This window comes from Cyrtonyx montezumae, unplaced genomic scaffold (genome assembly GCF_038088225.1).
Source record: "Cyrtonyx montezumae isolate F1298 unplaced genomic scaffold, pur_monq_1.0 scaffold_61, whole genome shotgun sequence".
Classification (NCBI taxonomy): Eukaryota; Metazoa; Chordata; class Aves; order Galliformes; family Odontophoridae; genus Cyrtonyx; species Cyrtonyx montezumae.
In genome coordinates, this window is record NW_027072069.1 from 582,452 (window position 1) to 608,559 (window position 26,108).

The 26,108-nt window shown below is 42.7% G+C and overlaps 2 protein-coding genes across 2 annotated transcripts in view; both read right to left on the reverse strand.

Annotated features, from left to right (window-relative positions):
- GNGT2 (G protein subunit gamma transducin 2) overlaps positions 1-23,933 on the reverse strand; it is a 45,868-nt gene extending 21,935 nt beyond the window's left edge. The window contains exon 1 of the mRNA XM_065750004.1: positions 23,922-23,933. The gene's annotated coding sequence lies outside the window, so the exon portion shown is untranslated. The remainder of the gene's footprint in view (positions 1-23,921) is intronic.
- Positions 708-24,933, reverse strand: ZNF652 (zinc finger protein 652). Its single transcript, XM_065749979.1, has 6 exons — positions 24,667-24,933; positions 9,327-10,474; positions 5,866-6,013; positions 5,456-5,571; positions 4,032-4,176; positions 708-3,618 (listed from the first exon to the last, which is right to left on the reverse strand). Exons 2-6 carry the CDS (start codon positions 10,233-10,235, stop codon positions 3,104-3,106), a joined length of 1,833 nt encoding a protein of 610 aa, XP_065606051.1. The 5' UTR covers positions 10,236-10,474; positions 24,667-24,933; the 3' UTR covers positions 708-3,103.
- Between the last annotated feature and the right edge of the window lie 1,175 nt (positions 24,934-26,108).

The window sequence follows — 26,108 nt, forward strand, 5'->3', positions numbered from 1 at the left end:
GAATACAGTGCTGCCTGCAGGACTAGCAGCTTAAACTCCTTTAGAGAAGATAGTGCCCTTTAAACTGCCCACCCCCCGACTGCAATTAATTCTGTTTAATTCTTCCCCTTAAAACGCAATCTCAAAAATTTAGTAGAAGTTTGTCTCAGGCTGTAGGATGCTTTGGAAAAAATTATGGAGAAGTTAGTCTCCCTTTCCAAAAACGTTCAAATCAAACCTAAAGTTGCTGTAACTTGTCTTTGCTTTTCTTGAAGCAAGTGCTTCAGTAACACAAACCAAATGTAATAAAGCTAATACAAAATATTATTCTCAGCTCGTTAACATATGCAAAAAAGTAGTAAATGCACTTGAATACATTCCTTAATGTTGCACAAATTCTGTAGGTGTGCATGCTTATGCAAATTTAAGCAGGAGTGAAAAGCATCAGCAAACCGTGCTCTTTAATTGCCCAACTTTTGTAACGCCCACTTTCCTTTTTCAGTAAAAGATGTACTTTCTAAAACATCACATTGCAACACCCCTCGACCAGTCTGTCAGCTTTCACTATGTTAGTCCCAGACAATTAGGAGAACCTGCTGACACTACGACTGTGAAACTGGTTAGAAAGTTTAATCTTCTTCCACAGAAAGGAATTCCTATGTTCGTTATTTCTTGGAAGAAAACAGAAGGTGGGTATCACTGCTAGGAACTAAACAATAGGGGAGGGGAAAAAAAGTGTTCCAAATGTCAGAATTCTGAACAGCAGCCTAATGTGGAAAATTTATTGAGAAGAAGATCACTTTGCAAAAACGGAATACAATTGATTCTTAGCATTTAAAAATCATTTAATAATGGGCCTGACCGTAAAATAGTGGCACAACAGAAATGGAGGGTGCAAACGTGACATGGAATGCATAGAAACCTCTGGGGCAGACCAGCCACAGAAAATACAACAGTTGTCATCATGAGTGTAAATTCACTTTTGTTACTGGCTTTTTTTTTTTTTTTTTTTGCCTAGAAGAGAGTGTATATAAATATCGTAGAGAAAACATTTAGAAAACACATTGTTTTATTTTTCAGAAATGCTGGAAGGGGTTTCAGATCAGTTGGAAATGAATAGGTTTGTTGGGCCAAAATTGCCCTTCCTGGTTCCTACAGTTTGCTATGCATGTTATGAATAAAAAAAAGAATCATGATTAGATGGTAGAAAACCGTGAAAAACATCAAGGAACTAATTCCCATCAGACAGAGGACATAGTGTTTCAAAACACAGTGCTTAAAAGCATTAACTTTGATGAAGTGACAGGAAGAATTTCCACCATTTCTGCTATCTTGATGACTGAAAAAACATAATCCCATCAGCCACAAAACCCCACTTCATTAGTGAGCAGAATGGTAAGTTAGACATCTGCCTAGAGAGGATCTCTGGATCTACAGTTTGGTGGGATTTAATTTAAAAAGCAGCTCAGAAGAGTATAAATTTTAAAGAAATGAGAACTTAAGAGTACGTTGCCTTGAACATCTGTCTTCACTGAAGGTGGCAACAGTTTACTAGACTGCATAATGCTGCTATACTTAGTTTTAGTTGAAGAGAAATACAAACCTGAAAAATTAATAGCTACTTGACAGTTAAAACACACATTTGGCATTCCAGCCCACCATCCCTGCACTACTTGTCATTTCCTCCTCATTGCCATCCAGTATTACAGAACAGTGTCATGCCTACAATTCAAAGCTCCCTATCCTACGACTGTAGATTTTAGATTTGCCAAACATATGACTACAATTCCTAGAAATCATCCCATGATTTTATGCATGTATCTATGGGATAGAGCTTCCCATGGCACATACACTGCTGTCAGCGTTTTCTTAACAATGCAACTGAAACACCATTGTCTCATCCAAACTTCTCTTCTCACTCTTACAATCAACCAGTCAGAAACACAGCATTTACGATTTCACTTGATTACCCTCTCCTAACTTCAGGAATTCCAAAAAGCAATCTGAAGAGCAGCACCTGATAGAATCCCCAGCTTAAAATCATACCATGAAAAGCCATTACAACTGGCTTTCCTGCATAAAGATGCTTGGCTGACTTGAGATACTTCCACTCCAGTCCATTTCATAGCTGACTCCAGTTGAACTAAATGAAACCTGAGGAGGGAGAATACAGGATCTCAATGTCCTCCATAAGCTCTTAACAGAAACTGTGGAAAGGGAAACTTAAAGTAGAAAAACAAAACAAAACAAAGACGCACCAACGTACTAAAATAAATTACATAAAGTTCTGAAATCAACACCACTTTTGAGGCAACCTTTCCAGAGACCTCTTGGATTCCTTTCTTCTCTGAAGCACCTTTTTGTTGTTTTAAGTTGTACGTTTGTAAGAATAACTTTAACTATAGAAGCTATATGCATCTTTTAAGAATCACATTTTGATGATTATAAAAATTTATCTATTATACAACATAGGTCCAGCTACACTGAAAAAATTACACCGCTTATTGAAATACATTTCGTTTTAGAAACTGACTACTAAATAGGTCTATACAAAAAACTCTAAAATAATTTCTGTAGTAAAATAAAGAGTGTGTTAGGAGAGCTACACAAACAAGAAATTTTTGTCTTTCTTTATAATGCTCAAATATACCGTGATACGTGGCTGGCTCACTCCATAGCCAGCACCAAAAGCTGAAAAGAATCCATTACAATACACAGTGATACAATTAATGCTCTGTATTAATCTCACAGCCTTTCCGATTAGTACAAAGAAAACCAGGCCTGTCTCCTCTTTGAGGAGAAGTCCAGGATATAAAAGCAAGCATACCTCATCAGCTGATATGAAATTATAAAATTCCACAAGTCTCAGTATCCGAAATTTATAAAAGTCACCAGGAAAACACAAGCAAATTGGGGTTAAGTCCTGTTGGTTCCCAGGTTCAAATGAGCACTGCTGATCCAAAACAGGATTTCCTTGTTTGCTAACTGATTCAAAGGAAAAATCAGGACCATCTGCTGGGCTAAGAGAGAGACAAAAGTCCTCATCAGCTAACCCTCTGCACTTCCATGAGAGCACGTTTCCATGTGCATAAAATGGGAAAATAGCTGGCAGGAAGCAAAGATGTTAGTGGTGCTGTGCTGAACTGTTTTTTTCTGCCAGGTGTCGCAAAAAGCTGTCCTCACTCTGACCCCTGTGATTTAAAGGCTCACTCTTAAAAAGAGCTGGAGGAGGGGGTAAATGGGGAACAGGGGGGACTGGAAGATGATGTGGATGGTGAGGATGAGGATGTAGGTGAAGATGTGAATACGGATGGGGAATGGGGCGTGGAGGAAGTGTGCTCACTGGGTTCAGGTTGATTGGTGGGGTTGGGGTGGTGGGTGTGTTCGCTACAGCAGGAACTGTGGTGGCAGGAGAAGATGTGGACAGTGGGATCTGGACAGCAGATGACACGTTAACGGGGCTGGTAACACGGAAGCACTTCTCCTTGTGTGCCTTGAGCATGTTGGAGAAGCGAAATCGCAGGCCACACACATCACATGGGTAGGGCTTCTCCCCTGTGTGAGTTCGGCGATGTCTCTTCATGTTTGGGCGGCTGGTGAAGCTTTTCCCACAGATTTCACAGATAAAGGGCTTCTCTCCTGCCAAACACGGATATGGCAGTTGGTTAGACACTGAACACTTGCTAATACTTATTTCAGAATGCTTATACAAACTGCATACTACAAAAGCTATTCTGACTGCTACCTTCAGCAAACAGACAGCTGTTTCACAGAAACCCCAAGTCTTTATGATATCCTCTCTCACCTTTGGATTGTGGTGGCCCAAGAAAATCTTCTGTGAGGTCTAACCCCTCAGTTCCCCCAGTAGTGAATCACAGGACTATAAACAGTTCTTCTAATTTAACAGTAAGTTATCCTATTCACCTCTCCCTTCTGATTTTCTGTGTTGGATAACAGCTTTGATCCCAAGTTCCAAGGGAGGGACTACAGGCAAAAGAGTAGGAATGTTTCTGTACTGCAGGTACCTCTGCTTTCCCTTGATAAGCTCTTACCAGTGTGTGTCTTCATGTGCTCATCGAAGTACTGTTTCATGTTGAAGTCTTTGCCACACCACTGGCACATGAACTGTTTGTGCCCAATGTGGATGCTCATGTGGGAACGCAGCTGATACTTGTACTGAAACCTCTCATCGCAGTTCTGCAACAGGGGAACAGCAACCATGATACTCAGGCATCACTCATCAGGAAGCAAGGTAATCATAGGATAGCACTCAAATGTACTAAGTAAAGGAGGGAAGAATTTATGAACTAGCACAAACACAGACCTCCACATCCTGCAAATGCAGGACTGAAGTTACTTAACAGAAGAGTCTGGCCTGTACTAAAAGGTCTGCTGCCATAGTAGTCTTAGCAATGAGATGGAACAACGGCAGCCTTTATTTGACATAGCTGTTGGTAAAACTCTGGGAGAGACATAGTTATGGCACAGTTATGGCAACAGAAAAGTGCTTCTGTTCACTGAATGTACCAGTCGGAGATCCTGCAGCTTTGCCAGCTCTAGCTGTTGAACTACAGCATGCCTCCGCTAGAGGACTCTGCTCACACAGCAAAATCACATGCAGCACACTAAGGCTTGTGTTTCAGAAAGACTGATTTTCCAGCCATTATTTATCAGGCATGAGGTTTTTTTTTTCACCAAGTCCATGTGGCTGCAGCACTGCCATTACTACTTCACAGGCTACTGGAGTTTTTCTCCACTTGGTGGACGAGGCAAGGCACTGGACCTGACCTGGAAGCAGGAAGTGCTCTGCACCAGGGCCTGCCTCCATCATGTGATATCCACAAGCATCCCCATCACATGATCGAGACATTATCTGCACTAGACATATGACTGGCTAAGTCTGTCCCATACAGACCTCCTTTCTGGGGGCAGGCATAAGACTACAGATCACAAATGCGCATGAATGCATTATTGAGATCCACCCTGCTTCCAACACACACATGGTTTCAGAAATACTAATGTAGAGTACAGTCTTATGTCCCCAGGAGGTAATTGTTTGCAGTGATGCCCAGAGTTTTTCCTCACTAGTAAAAACTGATCTGCAATTTATTTTCATTGTTGCTACCTCTTTTTCAGGTTAGTGGGCAGGACGAGCAGGAGTACAATAATTTACATCGCTCTACTCTACTGCTTTACTATGAACACTGAGGGAAAACTGGTGTTCAAATCCTGTTGGAGTTTGTACTCATTGAGAAAACCATGACAGCCAACCTTAAAAGCAAACCTCTCAGCTTGAATTGCTGTTAGATGTACTCTGCCTGTGCTCTCCAAATGGAGAATAAATTTCCCCAAATTCTTGTGAAATTGCACCTTGCTTACAAGTCAGTCTATTTTCATCTATTTACCCTACTGACAGCATTATTAATCTTGTGTCTTTAGCTACCACTTCTAAACATACTCATAGTTACGGGCTCACCTCACATCTGAAAGGCTTCTCTCCAGAATGCTGTAGGGAATGTACCTTGAGAGACATACTGCGTTTGAATGATTTCCCACAGGTTTCACATGTAAAAGGCATGTCCTTTGTGTGTGCTGCAACACAACAGTACATTACAGATGGTCACTAAAATGCTAACAGCTCCTGAATCACATTTCTTCTCCAGCATTGAGCAGGAAGATGATTAATATTATGCAGCTTATAAGTATGTATATGTATGTTACATACACATGCATATTTTGATTGTTGTCATTATTACAGACTTGACCTTTTAGCTATGGATAATGCCCAGACAATCAAATTTGCCTTATTTTTTGTCACCCCAAAACAACACACCACAAAGATACATTTTAGGGTAGAAACAACAGAAGCACTGATCACTAACTCACCAACCATATGTTTCCGCACATGGGCCATGGTGTAGAACTTCTTTTCACAAATCTCACAAGAGAATTTCTTTTCTGCGTATCCATGGACAATCTTGATATGCTCATGGAGGGACCACAGTTTCTTGAATGACTTATTACAGGAAACACACTGAATGAATAGGATAAATACAAGGAAGTTTACATTAGAAAGATTCATCCTTGCAGAGTTAAGCCGTGTGTCTTCCTCTCGCATTGCAAAAGGAAACCCAAAAGAAGGCAAAATGTACTGTCTCAGACTGCCCTGCAGAATACTTTCACTGTTTTCGTAGTTGAAACAAATGCACTAAGAGAAACCTGCAATTTTAATTAAGCAGGATTAGAGAGGGTGTTATGACACTGCATTTCGGTGCTAGCCAAAGAGGATGACAGCCACTGTGCTTATTTCCAAAACACACACACACAGCTAGATGCAGCCTCCAGGGAACAAAGCTGTGAGTCCTAACACAGAGACTACAACTTTACTGGCTCTGATGCTGCTGGGAATCTAAACCCCAGCATGGGAAGAAGCCAACAAGTGTGAAGGAGCCTATCACCATCCAGCTGTTAAGCCTTTCTGTCCATCTAGCCTGGCTTTAGGAGCACTGTTACTCCTGAGATTGCAGATCTACTAACCCTTGAACTACTCAAAGCACCCTCACTCTTGTAGCTCTGTGCAGAAGACACCTTGCAACTATTGATCATGCAAAGAACTTGGCACACAGGTGGTACAGCAAGTTGTCATTGCCACGTTTTACATTCTAACTCTTTGATACCTCAGTAGCAGTGAAGGTCTAAAAGGACTAGATGAAAACAAGATTTTAAATCTCTTCCCATAACTGCTGTGAAACATCCATTAAATCAGTGATGAGCAGGATGAACAGGCTTTTATATATGTTTTCTTCCCAACGCTTCTTGCTAAAGACTTCATAAAAATCCTTGCACAATTCTGAAAATTCCATAATAATCTGAGTTTTCAAACTTGACAGCAGCCATACATATGAGGATACCGAGTCACTTTCATCTTTCAAGTGAAGAGGGAAGGTAGACTGTTGGTTTTGATCACTGTTGGGGTGTTTGGGGTTTCCAGTACATCAATTACCCTTCTCCCCCAAAGTTGGAGAAGCTGTATGCTCTGCACTGAAGAACTAACAAATATTATTGCCTTCTGTCAGCTTAAGCTGTTTCTTCTCTGCATAAGCAAGTAATGCTGCTTCCACTTGAATCTCTGCAGGCCTGGAAAATCTGGTACACCACTCACCATGCTGACTGCAAGGAGATCCTTTACCTCGGAAAGTACCTACTTGGTGGCATGTCAGGAACAAACTGCACTGCAGGGGAGCTGGGGGGAGAACACAGGGTGGAACGGGACCCTAGAGAGCAAAGCAATGCTATGAAATGATGAAAAATCCTTTAAGGATAGTGAGTCCTTGAAGCTGTCAAACTACAATTTCACTGATGATCGGAAGCAAGCAATTCAGATCACTAACATTAAAATCTACTACATAGACTCTAAGGTGACAGTGAAAATTCTGTGAAGGTGCTAATTTTGAAAGGATAGAAACAGAAATTATCTGGAAAAACAGACATATTCCATCACTTAGATGAAAAATATAGAGAATAGTCAGTCATACTTATCAGTTCAATCATCTCTTACATGATGCAGCCATTTGTGTTTAGATAATTGTATCTCCCTTGACATATTAAACCCTGCATTAATGTAACACTTTCACATCCCTTTACTCCTTTTGCCAAGGGTAATACAAACAAATTATCAGGCAGCTGTGAAACACATTCCAAATGTTAACCCTAATAAAAATAATTGCTGAATGTATACTTATAGGAAAAACTTGAAGGTGTCCAGCAGTGCCTCTGCCACCAGGAATACCTGGGAAGCTTCCAGGACCTGATTCTTCTGGTACTGGATGTAAAACAATTTCTACAACTTCATTTTCTATTCCTTTGGATAAAGGAACGTAACCCCTCAGAAGTCCATGGTTGCATGGATGCTTCTCTACTCTATAGTACACATCCAAACTACTCATGAATTATTGTTTAAAGTCAAAAGTTTTTATGCTGTGAATGAGCCATCTGGATGACAGAATATTCCTGAAACTTAAGTGCTCTCTGCCACACAAAATTCTAGAACAATTTATTCCAAAAATTCAACGCACGTGCTGAAATTATCTATGCACTTTACTAACTATGCTCAAGACTCATTATATTACATTCCTTCCTTCAGTCTTCCTCCTATGAGCTGAAACATAAGGAAAAACAGCATAGCGTTATATAGATCAGCATTTGAGTTGTACAGCAAAGAGAAATCGCCAACAAATGTTTCAACCCTCTCCCACACAGTGGGAATTGAATAACAATTCAGTTTAGCATTTAAGCAAGTAAACAAACTAAAAACGTTTCTGGTAAAACTCATAGGACAGACAAAAACAAACAAACAAACTTACTGCCCTACAAACTCAAGACATTTCAGCTGCACAGAAACTGAACCCAAGCTGTTTTACCCTGGCAGTGGCATTTCAACTAGGCAGCACCACGCCAAGTTTAACAAGGCAAAAAAAGCACGTTCAAATCGCCAGATAAAACAACATTGCCCCTAGTTATATGAGAACATAGAAGCCTATGAGCAAAATACAAACCACAGATGAATAAGAAACTAAAACTCCTTCCACAGCCTTAAAACGGTTCTGTTACAACACATGCTTCCATTGTTGTATAAAATTACAAGCTGCAAATCTTCTGGTGAGTAAGACCAGACATCTTTTATTATCAGTAAGATTTACTTGCATCGAGAAAAGGGCAGGCTCATGATTTAGTCACTGAATTCATACATTTCCCAGTGAATACATGAACTATATGCAATGCTGTAAGTTACCTGTATATGGTTATCTCATAGGATTTAAGAAAATTACATTTTGACACAACTCCAAATCCTGACTTCACTAGTTTCTTTCTCACCTGCTTGCCTCTCCAGTCTTATAAAATTTTCTGCTTATAATACCACTTATATGTTATCATATTTCCCCCCTGAAACCTTTGCTGGACATACTATACAACTTAGTTTCAGGACAACAAAACTTTAAAGCTAGTGCTAGGTGCAGGTGCTCAGCACCTGAAGAAGTTGACTCTACCCTGTCAAATGCACTTGTTTCCAGGCCAGTTACTCTGGAGTTTGACATCTGTTAAAAGTGGCTCTGCGTTTTTCCCAACGTACAGTTAAATACTAGAGTAACTCTGCTAAATCAGACACTTGCACACTTTGTTCCCTACAATTTACTTCTTTTGGAAGACACCAAGTGTTGATAGGTAGAGACAAGGCCTTGGTCAGAACCTGGTCTGCACAAAAGATTTCCCCCTCTGAAGTGTCCGCTAGCTGTATCCAGGGCACGACAGAAGGTATGGAAATCTGGCAAGCAGGTGAGCAAACCTACCTGGATATTTTTTTCACAGTCTGTTTGCTGGTGAAGGGACAGCTCACTTTCTAGAACAAATTTCTTCCCACATTTGTCGCAGATCTGCATGCGCCTGTGAGTGACGTTCATGTGCTTCTCCAGGTACCAGCGTGTGTTAAACACCCTGGGGCACTTCTCACAGGTTAAAGTCTCCTTCTCTTCACACTTTGATTTCTGCACAGGTGCCTTGGGCTCCTTTGCAGCTTTCTTCTTACGCTTGGGGGGCTCCACACTCTTTCTACGACCCCTTGTAGTTCTGGGTGATGGGGAAGTTGTGGCTGCTGCAGCAGATGCAGCTCTCCTTGTTCTCCTTTGTGCAACACTAACTTTTTCCACTCTTTTCTCTTTTTTCTTCTGCCTCTCATTTTCCTCATAATCATTACTGTCTTCAGTGGCCTCTTCCCCACTGTCACCCTCCTCTTCCTCACTGCTGGTCTTAAGAACAGCAGTCTCTTTGGACTGGGAGGGGACACCCTTCTCCCCTTTTGATACATTTAATGTTTGGTTGTTAAGGTTTACCTCTACTATAATCTGCTCCCTTTTGTAAGTCACTTCATCTTCCTCCTCTTCCTCCTCCTCAGAGTCGTCAGAGTTTTCTCTATCTTCTTTCACAGCCCGGACTTCTCCTACTGATCTGTTCTCCCTGAAATACGGCTGCTCCTCTCTCTCATGGAGATGTGGTTTGCTCATTTTGCTGTCCACCAACACTGGGTAAGGACTTCCTGACTCTCTCTTGTATACTTTGGTGGACAGATCGAGTTCCTGGCTGGCACCATGATAAAATGTGGGTGGCACTTGACCACGGCGACTGTCCTCTTGCGCCATACCTGCTACATGCACGGCACAGTTTTCAACCAACTGTTGGCAAGAATTGGCTGTTTGACTCATCTGGGGGGGCCTGATTCATTAAGGACCTTTAATCCCAGAAAACCAAGCAAGCAGCTTTAAATCAGGACGGGTTCTCATGACCGATGTCTGTTCCATCTACACAGAAGGAACAAAACAGGATTCTCTGCTGATGTTTAGCATGGATGTGTAGGTCACAGAACTCTGATATTATGGCAAGAGCAGAGCAGTAGTAATTATTCTTCTGAAGAAAGTTGCCAACGAACTGTTGAACATTTTATCTATAAAAGACAACAGAGAAAATAAGGTCAATTAAAAAAATATCACTAAAATATTCACCAAATTCTTTTGAGTTTGTACGACTGAAGTAAAACCCAGATTATACCATCTATGAGCTGTATCTGCTGTGGGCAGATTATCTCAAACACAAGTGGGAATTGGGTACAAACACATGCACCTTGATGTGGGCCAGAGCTAGTATTAGACTTGCGAGGAACTGAAATCAAGGCACATCATTCACTTCCAGATGAATACTCTCCACCTGCCAAACATCACTACCACTGCCCCAAAGCTGAGTCAATATGCTGATCTCTTTCTGCCCTGGACACTTTGGAGCACTGATGGTCCCGACACAATGCACTACTCCTCCCACATGCCTCTTCATCAAGTGAGGTGTACACCTACACAGAAACACCTCTTCTCCATCAAAACCTCCACCACAGAGCCCATTCTCACCCAGAAAGTGGGCAGATTAAGTTTTTAAACCTAACAACATTCCATTAGCGTAGATATGCATGAAGAATTTCAATGGAAATATTTTCAACTGGCAGCACTGACTCAGGTTAAGAACAGCGTGTCCCCTATTTGTTTCCACCTCAGAAATCCCTCACAGCCTCTTGATTTAAGATATCTTATTCTTTTGTCTCATTCTCCCTTCCCCCAGCTATTTATTCCTCACTGCAGTAGCCAAGTGATATTACATTTGTCCATCTAAATTTCAGTTGCATTATCCAAGTTGGAATTTGACCAGGACACTATTACTTCCTCTTGCAAAAGTTATCACGTGATCCCTAATGAATACAAGTAATCAAGCTCTCATTTATTTTTTTACCAGGACAATTACATTTTAGTAGCACAGTATTTACAATACCAAGCCAAGATTTTGGTTGTGTGGATCAAGTTAGGAACACATCTGAGCTACTCATGCAAATAGGACTTGCAACTACAGAGTGCAGAGGAGGTTAATGAAGGAGAGCCTGAGAGAGATCCCATGATGAGATGATAGCTTATGCTTTCTTTTAAGGACCTTCTCCAAGCGTGAAGAAAACTGGACTTACCATCAGGGTCTGAAAATCTCATTGAGTTTCAGGTTAGAAACCCCACACAAACACAGCAGATAGGAATAAAACATTCAGACTTACAGACTCATACTCTGATTTTTATTACTATTCTTGGTGCAATAATGAAAAACAACCAAACTGAAGCAGTAATACAGACATGGATTTTTAAGATAAATTTCCTTCCACTTCAGTCTGAGTTACTCTCCACACACCAAATGCAGTGACTTCCTTCCAAACACGTTTTGACACCATTTTTTATATATTGCAGTTTCAAGCTTACTGCTTCAGTCGAAATTTCCCCCTTCAAAATGAATTTAACTGAACAGGAAATAAACCTACCCATGGTCTCAGTTGTTTGAATAATAAAAAAGACTGAACCTTGCCCTAATCTCTGTGAAATAACACACTAGGGAAAGTGACTTACCAACAAGCAGCCGCTTGATTACAAGCCTGCAGTTAGTTAAACAGATTCTTGAACAGTTGGCAGTATTTCCAAATGCACTCAACGAGAACCCTGCAGGCTCACAAGCACCACAGCAGCGGGGTCTGCTCCTGCGTGCTCTCCCCATCCCAGGTCCCAGTTGCAGCTTCCCAGCTCCAGAGGTGAGAGGGAAGAGGACGAGAGCCAAGCCCCAGCGGGGCCAGGAAATACGTGGAGATGGGGCTGTTAACATTGGCTTGTGATCACAAGTAATGTTCGGATGGAAATACTAGTAAATAACCAAATAAGCTGGCTCTGATGGCAAGCCAGAGTTAACAATCCTATACCCAGGATAAGCACTTAAAAGCAGCGGGCATGATGCGATCCATAGTACAGCTTTTCTTTGACAACATTAAATAAATTATTCAGCTGCCCCTCCAAAAATCACTACGCTGCATAGAAAAATGCACCTGATTACTTCCTCAGCACATTAATTACTTCTCACAAATGCACAAGCATTTCAGGAAGGCAACCAGGATTCTGCTGCTACCCAGCCAGAAAAAGCAAAATCCCATCACGAGAAGGAAGCTTTACCTTCACCCTCCTTCCCCCCGTCACTGAATGCTGAAATATTCTCTCTGCCATCATTTCATCTGTGCCCATTTACAGGACATTCAATACCACTTTGTATTATACACATTACCACTTCAAAAACCAGTTTTTAAAAAAGCACACATTCTGAGTTATCAAAACTGCCAGCTCTCAAACCCACTTCACTCTGCAGGCACGGTAACCCACTTTCGCTTTCCGTGCACCGCTTGCAACCCTCAAGGGACCCACAACTTTCGAACAAAATTATTTTGCAGTCAAACAGCTGCTAAAGCAAAGTCCTCCCCATGCATCAAACACAAACAATGCACTATTGGGTGGCTGACAGTTCTGAGGGGCAGTGGTTGAAACACCATGAAAAAAATCTTACAATGGAAGCTTTTTTTTTTCTGATCCCAAATGTAAGAAATCTTATACAGTGAATCTATTTATTTTTCAAAGCTGCTGAACAGCTTGGGCTCACTGAATGAATTTCAGCCATACTATAAATGGGAGCAGTTAAATGTTCTGATGAAAATGTAAACAGGATCCAGAGCTTCAAAGTTGGTTTTTGGAGTCCTATCACAAAACCAAGGAATAACCGTTCTGAGCACAGAACGAACTCAGGATGTTCATGCACTATTTAGTCATTGAAGACCATATAAGAAACATTTGCAAGTCTACGGATAACAAAGCTCACACCCAGAAAAAAAGCACAAACACACACGTAGGTGGAGGAAGCATGTGCATGTGGGACTAACACTTCACATAACACTTTTGCTGCTTCTGAAGAAAAACACATTTCTTCGTGCTCTCTGGACTGAAAATAGAACAGTTTATAACAACGTGAATACAGTCGCCTGCCTCAATTTTGACTCAGTTGATGCCTTGAAATCAGCACAGACCAAGTTCAGTATCCTGAGGGGTTAATGAATTTAAATTACATATCCTTTGGGGAGGAGGGAGGACTCTGAAAGCGGCCAACTTGGAAGTCTGGATATCTCAGATTTTAGTCCAACGTGCATCCAGGTTGTGTGATTTGCATGCTGGCAGGCATCCACCAAAGGCAGACACCGATGTAAAGAAAAATACTGCTTATCCACCCTTGCTGGTAAGTAAAGTGGTAGCACAGTCATTCTTGCATATCAAGGCTCCCTGGAAGCTCCTGACCCCTGCGTGGCCTACAGCTGTTTGCCTGAGATCATAAACAGGCTGCCAGCTCCACAGATGTACACTTAACTGCTCATCCTTTCTGCCTGGACTGGCTCCCAGAAGAGGGATGGAAACACTCTTTGGGGCACCCCACAACCAACAACGACCCACACTCCTCTTAAAAACCAGTTTCACTGCTGCCCACCAAGTTTTCAGTATCACATCTGAAAACTGGCAGACATTGGTCTAACTTATTTTGCTGGAGATGGCAAGCCTAGGAGAAGTACAGCGGGCACATGGGGTGATGTGGATACATGCAAAGATGGCACTGCATTATTACTTAGTTAACATCTGCAGGTTTCCCCACTCTTCCCAGATTCCCAAGGGCCAGAAAATTCCTTTGAAAAATAAAAATCCAATTAACAACCTGAAGGCATTAAAGACTGTGGACGTCCTTTGGTTGGAAGCTACAATCCAGCAGCTCCATTGCAGCCCCAGGACAGCCAGCATTGCACGCAGTTTAAAAGCACTGAAACAATCATATGTATAAGATAAATAATTTATATTTTATAAGATAACGTGCCAATTCCAAACTAGTCAGGGATTTGTTGAAGAAACCATACTTGGAGCAGGTTTAAAGTAGTGACAGCAGGTTAGGGGGATTAAATGAACACAGCTCTGACATTATGCCATCCTGGGGACACGTTACAGGCCACCCACCAGCCAAGTTTCTAACTAAAACTGGAGAATCTGCTTCCAGAGGCTGTGTCCAAGTGAACTCAGCAGGTAAGAACAGCTAGGACAGCTAGAAAGGGCCAATTCAGAATACAGCAGGATGGCTCAACCCTTTCAAAATAGCAGAATTGGAAGTAAAACACTTTCACACCCACTAATGACCTCATTTGGGTATAGAAAATGTATTAGGGTTACATTAAGACAGCATTAATTGTGTTTAGTTTGAAAGGTAAGTGTAAATGTGGAGGTAAACTGGAGGTGATTTTTTGCTTAGCTTCTGTAAATATTTGTACTAATCAGTGTTACCCATTAATCAATTTAATGTCACGAATTCCATCAGACAACAAGACAGAGATACAAGAAGATGCATCAGCAAAATGCAATCTTCGTTTACTGGACACAGCTTTAATGGTGTACCACCCAACACAAAGTTCTGCAGCATAATTTGTACAAGTAACAGAATGTTAACACCTTCTCACTTCAGCTCTGCTTTGTGAGATCTTTGTGCAATGAGTTTCTTTCTGTGAATTCTGAGGAGCACATTAAGAAGAAACGACTACGGATGCAATGCTGAAGTAAAGGCTTTGAGTAAAACGCTCCACGCACATTTCAGTACATCAGCAAAATCTCAGAGCACATGGAAAACGAGTTGCAATACAGTTTGAAGAACAGGTGCACGAAACAGAGCAGCGCACAGGCACAGCAATTCTCAGTTAATGGTAAAACACATCTGGTACAAGTTACATCGTGTCAGCAGAGGGTAATCAGGGCTATAGGACAAGAGGGAATTATTTACATCGTCGCACAATCGCTCCTTTCTTGTGTATCTCAGCTGCTTTATATGCAAAAAGAATGGAAGGACGCTCTTAACTTGTAAAGTATCTCAAGACAGCACACTGCCACAGTTTTTACACTGCAAGGAGATGGACTCGAGCCTGCCTTGGCTCATCTAACTTCAGAATAAAAGAAAAAATGCAACCGTCTATTTCGCCGTAATACTCACCTAAGAGATGGCACCCATCAATAGGTTCAACGCTTAGTAAAAGCTACAGAGGAAAGCAGAGATGAGCAATCCTTTCTGCTGTATCAGAATGATAATTTTGCACTTTGGGATATATAGTTTAAGGTGGAGAGAGAGTATCTGGAAGCAGCGTTCACAAAGGAATTGCTGGGACTGTACTGTGAAAACAAAAATCCTAACTCTCTTCTTTTCACCACAGGCTCAGAAAGCACTTGAAGCAGATTTTCCCATCAACTTGTATGTTAAGTCAAGACACAAAACGTGTGCAGCACCATGGCTTGTATTTTGATGACATTAGAGCTGTTGAGACATCATTAAAAACAAAAAAATCCAACAAAACACAGCAGTGCTGGCAGTAACTGGAAATATTGCAGGGAGTCTTGGCAAGGAAACAAAAGACTGGAGAGTGAGTAAATACTGCCCAGCTCTCCAAGCAGAGGTTGGGCACAAGTATGCTTGGCAGGATGGTATATGAAAGGCAGAGATGAAGTACAACATCCAAACAGTCTCATCTCCCACTTTTTGTTTTCTTTTTCCTGACTGTTCCTAAAATAATCTATGATAGGTATCTCGCTAACTCAGCAGGCAACATATTTTCACTGTATGAAGCTGTCTTTTTGCCTCTAAATATTTAACAGCCTAATGGGGAAAAAAAAAAGAGGCAGAGCGAATTTCCAATTCGAGGAAAATGCCTTATATAATATCCCACAGCTAAAACACAACAGCAAGGATAAAAAAAACCTCCAGCATTTTTCTGTTTCTTAAGATGAATTCTTGGGCTGTATCTTGAAATCTGCTTTGGAGGACAAAAGGTTTCCAACCACCGATTTTCAGGGCTGTGACTCTAGAATATTTTCAAGCATAATCTCCACAGAAAACAGTTGAAGAGTTTGCCACTTCAGAACTCAGCAGCATTATAATCCCTCAGATTTGCCAAAAGCTGAAGGCTTTCTGTGGGGAAGGAATGACTTTTAGATAAACAGCCGTGCATCTTAACATTGTTCCTTTTCTAGGCAAAACTGTCCTGAAAGATATTCTGGTAAAGCACCATCTGCATTAAAATTAAAAGTCATAGCACTTCCTGCTATCATTAATATATCAAAGTGAAATGCTTATGGTTAGGAACTTCCTCGTATTCAAATCTATTCTGACCAGTTTTATTTCTTTCGATGCAAAAAATAGAAAGCAAGATAAAAACAAAACCAGGTCGTTACTTAACCGTAGTCATTCACACATACCCACCTACCCTTTCACGCTAATCACTTTTCTGTAATAACTGTAATTATGGAAAGATTATCTGTCCTATTGAATGCGTATATTCCTCAAAGTATGTGCCCAAATCCCCCAGAACTGCCATGATACTGAAAGGCAATTGTTTCAGCCATTAGTCTGTCCTTTGTTCCAAATCACTCTGTTTTTGGCCTGGTTTTCTTCTTGTTCAGTGGCAGGATTCCTTTCTGCTTCAGAAACTCTGCCTTCCTCCTTATCTGTTTGCATATCTTGAAAACTAATAAAAACTCCGCTAACGTTTTAAACTGTTCATTTATTTTCATAGATGCGAAGTGATGATATTACTTATTAAACAACACCAACAAAGACTGCAAATAATTGCACTGACAACACAGGCTACACAGACTGGCATACGAAGTCAAAAAGGAAAATCTATCTTTAAGATCTGTACTTTTGTTTCCCAAAGTTAACATTTTTTTCTCCCAGAGGGTGAGGAGTGACAGAAGTGGTGGTAGATATGCTGTCTTTCAATGTATAGATAGAGATCAGTGGAGAGAGCTTAAGAAAAAAATAGTAAACTGTGTGTCTGCAATGTCAAGTTGACAAGTATAACTTCCATCTGGACATTTATTCCAGAGGAATAATCCTGTTTAAACTAACAGCAATAACTCAGTAAGTAATAATAAACCTTAAGGGATACCTGCATTCAGAATTAAACCCAGAACAGATGCAACTCGTAGCTTAGCAAGCCCTAGAGACATCTGCAACATGCAGAGTGAAGACCATCCATTGTAAATGGAGCTGCTCTGTACCAAGGACAAGAAAGCTCACAGACAGGTTCAGTAACACTGCTGTTTGCTCACACATTTTTTGCTTGTCCTTCTGTACTGCACATCCCAGCACAGAACAGGAGCACCCTGGGTCATTTATCTTCCCATGGAATGTTCATAATGATTCCACCTGAGCTGAGAGCATGATACTGCAATACACACATTACAGAATCTCTGTTTAATCTAGATCTATTAAAAAAAAAAAAAAGACCCACTTGCAGTCTACCAGCCCACCAAAAATCTGCTAAATCTTTCAGAACTTGACAGAAAGAGGTATGTGATGGGGAATAAAGGTTTTGACAGCAAAATCTTTGGGGAAGCATGAATTTGATTTCTCTAAAGTTTGTTCTTCTCACACCACTGAAATGTACTTACAGTTAAGACTGAAATCCTGTTTTTTTGTCCAGAGAGGTTATGGATGCCCCATCCCTACAGGCACTCAAGGCAAGGCTGGATGTGGCTCTGGGCAGCTTGCTCTAGTAGATGGCAACCCTGCCCATGGCAAGGGGGTTGAAAATAAATGATCTTTGAGGTCCTTTCCAGCCCAGGTCATTCCACGATTCTATGCTCTTGACAGACTATGAAATTTTAACTGAGAAACTGGGAACAGATTGGTAAAACCTCGCCCCCAGCAGCTGCACAACTGGGAGTGTTTGTTCCACCAGTACCTCTCTCTCGCTGGTTAGTACCATGCTCACAGGGAATTATCACAAGGAGCTTCTCCTTACATGGACTTTTTCTTATTATCTCCTCCTTCCAAACTGTCCACAATAATACATCAGCATTCACCTGCAGAATTCTCATTTTATAACTTCCAGCAGTGTTTTAACTACTGAGTTGCCAAACACTACTCAAATCTACTCTATTTGACCTCATGGTTCATACAGTAAAGTATGTTCATGCAAGCACAACGACCAGAGTTGCTGTCCTGGAATGATTGCTGAGACATTTAGGCAAGCTAGTGTAGGTTAAAAAAAAAAGTCAATACTAAAACTATTCCACTGTATGTGTTTCTCCTTGTGCAATGTCACAACGCTCCTCTAAACTCTGAATAACTGTTCAATACTGTATCTGATGGTACCAATTACTGTCTTGTGTTGGGCTACTGAATCTTCTGAAACACAGCACACTGCTTTAGATGCACAATGTAAACATTTGGAAAAACATCCAGTCTTGTTTTTAAAATATTTACATTATTTAACAAACTACATTTAGAAACAAACAATTTTATCAGCCTTCAATAAATTCTAACCAGGGAACAAACTCGCAGAACAGAAACTTCTACTTGCATAAGCTCTACCTTTGCAAGCAGAAATGACATCAAGTGCTAAAGTTATAAGAGTGAGACATGGAGATAGGAAGCCTTCAGCAAGTCAGTGTATACCTGAAGGTGTGATAGAAACACAATGCACCATGGAGCACTCCATTCCAAGCTTCACATTTGACAGGTGAAGTTCTCAAGCATAAGTACTCCCTCCACTGATATAGCAGCTTTGGTTCCCAGCTTTTCTTCTGCTTCCTCCTTCAGCTACATACACCTTATCTCCTCTCTGTGATAAATTTCCTTCTGGGTGAAGTGAGGACAATAATCAAGTTAAGGTCAAAGTTACTTGGTTATTTTAATCTGATCTAAGTCTGTGTGATGGCCAAAGGAGACAGCACACTCTTCTCGTTCTGCACCAGCAGTGGCATTTTTATGGCTGCAAAGAGAGACGTCTTGGGAAATCAGTCCAAAACATAATCATATCTTGTGATTTGTTTTCAGCTGGACCAGTGAACCACCTCACTCTGTACTCACACGAACGCTACCATCCACTGCAATATTTTGCCTCCTGAAGCCACCTGTTTGCCCTAAAAGTGCAATCTGGCTTTCAGTGTCCATAAAACAGCAAGGTAAGAAAACCAGAAGCAAAACAACAATCTGAGGATGATGCTTTGTAATTTACACGTGAAAAATGTTCTCTCAAGAGCCTGTAGCAAACAGGATTTTTTCTCCAATGACTTCAGCTCTCAGGTAGTGCAAGTTCTCACTTAAAAATGAGTTCCAAGGCCTAGTGATTATAGATTCACCAATACAGATGCTGCCTTTACAACAGCTAACAATATTTGGGGTGAGAACAGACCAATTTAGGAAACAAGTTAGAAAAGGCAGTAGAAAACACTGCAATAAAGAAAGAGCAAGAAGAGGACACACCAAACATGGGCTCAGAAGCTACAGAGTGAGTTTAGAAAGATATAATGAGAAACAAAGTGCAACAAGGTACGTGTTGAAACTAAACAGTCTGGTAGTTTGGTGAAAACTGCTGTTAAACTCAGCACCTAAGTTTTCTCAGACTCTTAAACTGCAATCAGGGTGGCATATCACTCCAATAGATTCTGCCCTGCAGTTAGGAAGTGTGAAATGAATGATTCAAGATACTCACGTTACAATAAAGCGAACTAGAGTACCCCAGCAAACATTTTTTTATGACATGGGTGATAAAGGTGTATTAGGACACATTTCTGTCCCTGCTAAAATCTTCTGAAATCACATCTCTATATCACAGCTTGTATTTTCATGTCACTGATGTCACAGTGCATGTCAACTTAAGTCCCTCAAAGCGACGTGCAGCTAAAATGTGAAATCTCAGCACAGAGCGTGTGACCTAACAGGGAAGGTACAGAACTTACTACAGTCAGAAAGCCTTTCGAGGTAGAGGAATGGCAATACATCTGACCCCACCATTTCTATGAGAAGGGAAAAAAAAATCATTTAAAAGTACAAGAATTAAGGAAAGAGCTCCATCACTGTATGAAACAGTACAGTAGAAAGGAGGGAACTAGAAAACCCACACAAGTACGAGCAGAAAGGAGAGCTTCTTTAAAATAAATACTGCTAACAAGGCCTCCATCAGTTAGAAATCATAAACACTGTTCAGCAAGTGCCCAAAAAGATTACTGCCAGCACGTACTACACATTAGGATACCAGACACTAACAGCAACAAGGCTTTCAGTTAGAAATAGTTGCCCTCTACCACCAAAATTCACAGTTGTCACCATATGTAATTTGCATTCACACAGCACTATTAAGAAATATTCTATAAATTGCCTTTCATCCCCTTAGGACTAACAGAGTTTAAATAACCATGTCTTCCAAAGAACTTTAAAGTTCAGAACAGATTTTCAGACTTCCATCAGACTTGACAGTCATGGGAAAAGCAGTTCTGGTTTCTGCACCTGCAAAACTCAGCTGTGCTCCAACTCAAATATTTGCAACTTTTTGTGTACCTAATTCCCATCAAAGAATGCACATTGATCACTGGATGCTCGTCCACAAATCTCCAACTGTAAAACTTTCTACTTGTAAAAATCAATTAGGAAAGCTTCACAAGATTTACTTCCACGCTATCCTACCAGGCCACTGGATTGCATAGTGGCACCACAAATATCTCTACAGTTCCAACTGAAAAGCTTTCTGTTTGGTAATATTTAGTACCTGAGAAAGGATGGAATTGGCTGAACAGGTTTTGTCTCAGATGTCTCGATATGGCGACCTACCCTCCAGCAGGCCAGCTCTCTATTTCCATATTACATTTCTACAATCACTTTTCCATGAAAAGAATCAAATTTCAAAACCTAGAAATATATGAGCGAGAGCACTGCAGCGTATAAGTGCTGGTAGCTGCTTAGCATAGCAAAACGTTCCTCTTGAGTGAAAACTCGAGTCTGAAACCTCCTCGGGGAAGGGTGTCTTAAAGTGTCAAGGAAACTCATGCAAGCTGCTTGCGTTAATGAGTTTAAGCTGCTGGCACCAGAGCTTACTGCCAGAGTTTCACTCCCCATGCAATTGTTTTTCAGGAGGGAGGAGCAATTAAAAAAAAAAAATCACCAATTTAAATTCACTTGGAAAACAAAGTATTTGCAAAGCTAATTGGGAAACCGTGTACTGGAAGTTTAGGTTATAGGTACATTTCGAGTGAACTGTGAAAGTCTGTCTCTTGTGCTTCTATTAGTTGTGAGACCTCCATCAGTTTTACTTGAGAGCTATAAGCAAATTCCACCCACTTTCCAAAATACCGAAATGAAGATCCTTCAAAGACCTGAGAGAGCATATGATTTTATTCACCCATAGCACTAAGGGTGTTTCAACAGTTCGTAACTTCAAGGCCAAATCATGTTTTTATTAAGATGTTCTGAAAGGCATCAAACTGTAGCTTCTACACAAAACATCCTTTCATGTTAGCAGATAATAGTTCTTTAGACTTCTGATACGACAAAGGAATTACTGAGGAGTTTTTAGAATTTGTAAGCTTAGTATTTGCAGTGGAAATAGTTGGAAGTTAGGATTTTTGAGCCATGAAAACAACAGGTTAAAATCTACAGATCCTTATGGAAAATACTGAAATAATTCAGCCATACCTCCTCAGAAACTCAAAATATTACAGGGCAATGTCAATTTGTAGACAGCATCTGCTACACTGCTTTGCATTAATACTGAAAGGGTATAAGTGCATGATAATAAGATGACCTCCACATAAGAATCCACAGCTTTTCTGCTTGCTGTGGGGGTCTTGTCCTTCCCTGTTCTATGAGATTCTGAAAAGACAATTAGCAAAGATGCAGATAAACATGAAGAACATTGCTTCAATAAATGGTGTGCTCATAAAATTTGCTCCATCTTCCTATTAGAAGGCAAAATCTGAATCTTGCTGAGAGGGAGCTGTTTTACAGCAGAATACATTAAAAGATCAGCTGTTATGTACTGTAGGAATTCAACCAACCAAGAGGAGGTTATAAAACATCTTAATACAACAATAATCCGCAGCGTCAGGCTGTGGAGAACATATCAATCTTCTCAACCAGTTGGCACTTTCTTCCAATCACGTCTGTCTTTTTGTGGAGTTAGAAAGAAGTTTATTCTTTGTAGGCATGCTACATTGTGCCACAGAAATAGGTCACAGATGACATGTAGTTTTGTAATCACTGTAAATATGCGTATCTCAGATATGCTGTTGGTACACCACTCTTCCATTAGGCACTGATAAATAACACACGTGATAACGAGAATGGAAGATGTGATCTTGTTTACTGAAAATATGGATTTAATTTAAGTACACACTCAAAGGACTCTTCCTAAGCAGCTCCTACAGGGATACCTTGTGCTCTAGGTGGGACTGCACTAGATAATTTCCAACCTATAAACAGTTATTTGAGCACATAACTTCTTATCTTTAGATGAAATTGCACCTCTCAGTCTGAAATCTTCACATTCTATTATTTCAGCAATGAGAGCAAAACCACAACATCCCAGTACCCTGCACTTGCAGCAGAACCTCATCACAGCTCTTGAAATTTAGCTCCCATCTATACCTAAACATTCATACCGAACTGCTAAAGAAACAAAGTTCCAGAAAACATCAGCCAAAGGTTTTCTGTAACAGTATTAAGATACAGTATTATCAATGAAGTCCTTCAAGAGGAAAGAGTAAGTCTAATGACAAAATCTCTTTGATCAGGTAAATAAGTATAAGTCTGTTTCTTTTTAAAGTAATACAAATGCTAAGCCACAGAATATTTTCTTATCTTACCAAGTATCTGATCTATTACTGCAACTAAGTGCCGACGTTCCCATGAATACCAAATTCACCAAATACTAGATAGTATTATAAATAAAATCTTGAGTCTCAGGCAGACTATTACTGTCTGTTACTAATTGCTTGGTTAGAGAAACAAAAAGCCTTCACAATTTGGCACTCCTCATTCAAACATACTCTCTGAAAGGGCTTTCAAAATCTCTATCCTTCAACTATAAATTTACACTGCAAGTTTGTATCTCCACTTTATTATCAGTATCTACAGTTGAGTGTTGGCTGCCTGGGGCAAGGACTTAGATCACAGAGTACACCAACCATCCTGCAGGCACTAGATTCAACTCTAAAAAGCCAAAAAAAAAAAAAAAAGGGAAAGAATGTGGAAAGACAGAGAGGAGTACCAACGACAGCAGCAGCCCCACATAAAAGAAGTAAATCATCTGCAACCACAAAATATTAGTTTCTATCTGACATTTTAAAACTTTGGCATGTTTTAGCCCCATAAGTTGCATGGAGTCCTGCACCTACAGCATCCACGTTGTCCAGCCAATGTAACAGAAAGAGAGCACAACTTCTGCAGGTGAAGCTGAGCTCAGCATGGTGACAGACCAAGGGGCACCTCCACAAACTGCTGCTCACACTACAGCTCCTTCGTTCAGCATTCGCACCGCCGTTCTCTGGATTTCACCACATCCACCACTGTCAACACAGCATGTGCCCATTGCCATTCCCAGAACAATACAGCTCCAGCCATCCCCTGAAAAGATAAATCTCACGTTCCTCACGTGTTTTGTGCATACAGCACTTCCCTCTCCTTCGCTCCAATGACTTCTCCTGCACATGACAAAGCTCAGCGATGACTACAGAACACACTGACATAACACCATTAAAACTAAAAGAGAAACATTACCTCAAAGAATCTACTTTTCCCTCTAACGATACCTGTAACCAAAACATTTGCAGAACTGCAAAGATAAAACGCAAACCAAAACCCCAAACACGGGGACGCACATCCTACAGCACAACCGATGTCCCGAGAGCAGCGAGGAGAGGAAGACACCTCAGCAAGCAGCTGAAGAAGAGGAAAACCATCTGTTATCTCCCTGCCTGCACCTAGACAACTGCAGCGTGGGCTTCTGCGGGGAGCCACCTCCTCACCTGCACACTGACACCTCCAGGCCCAGAAGGAGCGCGTTGAATCACAACGTTCCCCCACCACCGCCCCGTGCCGCGGGGTGGGCACACGCAGCGGGCGAGGAGGGGGCACAGGGCCCCGCAGCTCCACACCACCCCCGAGAAGAGGCACAAAGCCGCGGAGGGGGGTGGCCGCATCCAGGTGCGGGGGCTGCGATCTCCCCTCGCTCCCCCTCCCCTCCCAGCAGGTGGCAGCCCACCCCCCCACTCCCAGCACCGCCTCCCCTCCCCCCCCCCCTCACCGGGCCCTGAGGCGGCTCTGCTCCGCTCCCTCCGCCCCCCACCCGCGGTCCGGGCCTAGCGCTGCCGCCAGGCCTAAGAGAAGGGGGAAGGGGAGCCCGGCCGAGCGAGCGAGCGGGCGGCCCGCACACACTCACACACACTCACTCACCCAGGCCGATCCCCTCAGGGCCGCCCCCGCCGCCTTCCATGCCGGGCGGCGAGGGGAGGAGGGGGGCACGGGCGAGGCGGCGGAGGGCGGGTGGAGGAGGCGAGGCGGGAGGGCGGAGGGCAGGGCGGCCGGGGCCCTCCCTCCCCTCCTTCCCTCCCTCCGCTCGGCCCCCTCAGCCGCCTCCGAGGCGCTCCGAGCGGCCGCCGCCTCGGGCTGAGCGCTCGGGCCCGGGCTCCGCCAGCGGACGCGGCTCCCGCTCGGACTCCGGCTCAGCGCTCCCCTCCGCCGCCGCCGCAGCGCTACGTGGCCGCCCGCAGCCAGTCTCGCGACTCCGCCGCGCGCACGCGCGGGCACGCGCCGAGGAGGTGGTTGCCGCGGGCGCGCGCGGGGGGGAGACACCCATAGGCTGAGGGGAGGGCGAGCGGCGCGAGGGGCGCAGCGGCGCATGCGCTGCTTCCTCCTCTCCCCCCTACCCCCTCCTTACTCTCTATTGAGCTCAGGCGGTGGAGGGGACGCGGAGCGCAGGTGAGCGCACGTTGGGGGGGAGCTGTGCGCATGCGCGGCGCCCGGCGGGGCTCAGGTGAGGTGCGCACACAGCGGAAGGAGTGGCCGAGCGGCGGCTGCCCCCGGCCGGGCCGACCGTTACTCCGCTGAGATAATGAAAGAGGCCGCCCTAATTGCAGTCAGCTGAGCTGGGCAAGCTGCGGCTTCGCTCCGGCCCACGCCTCCTTCCCGCGGGCACCTCCGTGGCTCTGGTGAAGGCCGTGTGGAAGGAAGGATGGAGGTAACGCTTCGTGGAGCACCTGGAAGGGGCCGTGTGGGTCTCGTAGGGCCGCCCCTCAGGAGCCAGGTAAGGCCTCGTCAAGAGAGGCCCCGTGGGACCGAGGAGCCTGATAGGTTAAAGCTCTGTTTCTGCTTGTTCCATCCCTTCTCTTGCCTTAAAACGCTAATAACTACTTAACTCTGGCCTGTGGTTTCTTGACTACACCCACCTGCAGGGCCCGTGCGACGTATGAGGGACAGATGCGACAAGAAATGGATTTTGCTGACAGAACTCATTGCTTGGGGCAGGTATGGGATTTGTGATGAGCTGTGGGGTGGGCTTGGCCCACAGGGTCGAGCAGCGTGTTGCCTCCTTCCCCAGGAAGCATCAGTGCCTCCTCCTTGTAGCCCTGAAAACCACTTCTGAGTGCTGTGTAGGAGGGAAGAGCACTGCTGTGGTTTAGGTCTGGCTGCAGCAAAAGGACAAGCTAAAGTAGCAGAAATAGGAGAAGGAGGCAGGGCACAGCCTTTTCAGTAGTGTTAGCCACATCCCAGGACTTCAGGAATTCTGTACTGCGTAGCTTTGACTCCCTCCTGCCTGATTTCAGACCCATGTCCCTTCCATAGCTGCCTTTTAAAATCTTTTAGTCCCTTTCTTTACCTGTGGTTTGTTTCCTCAT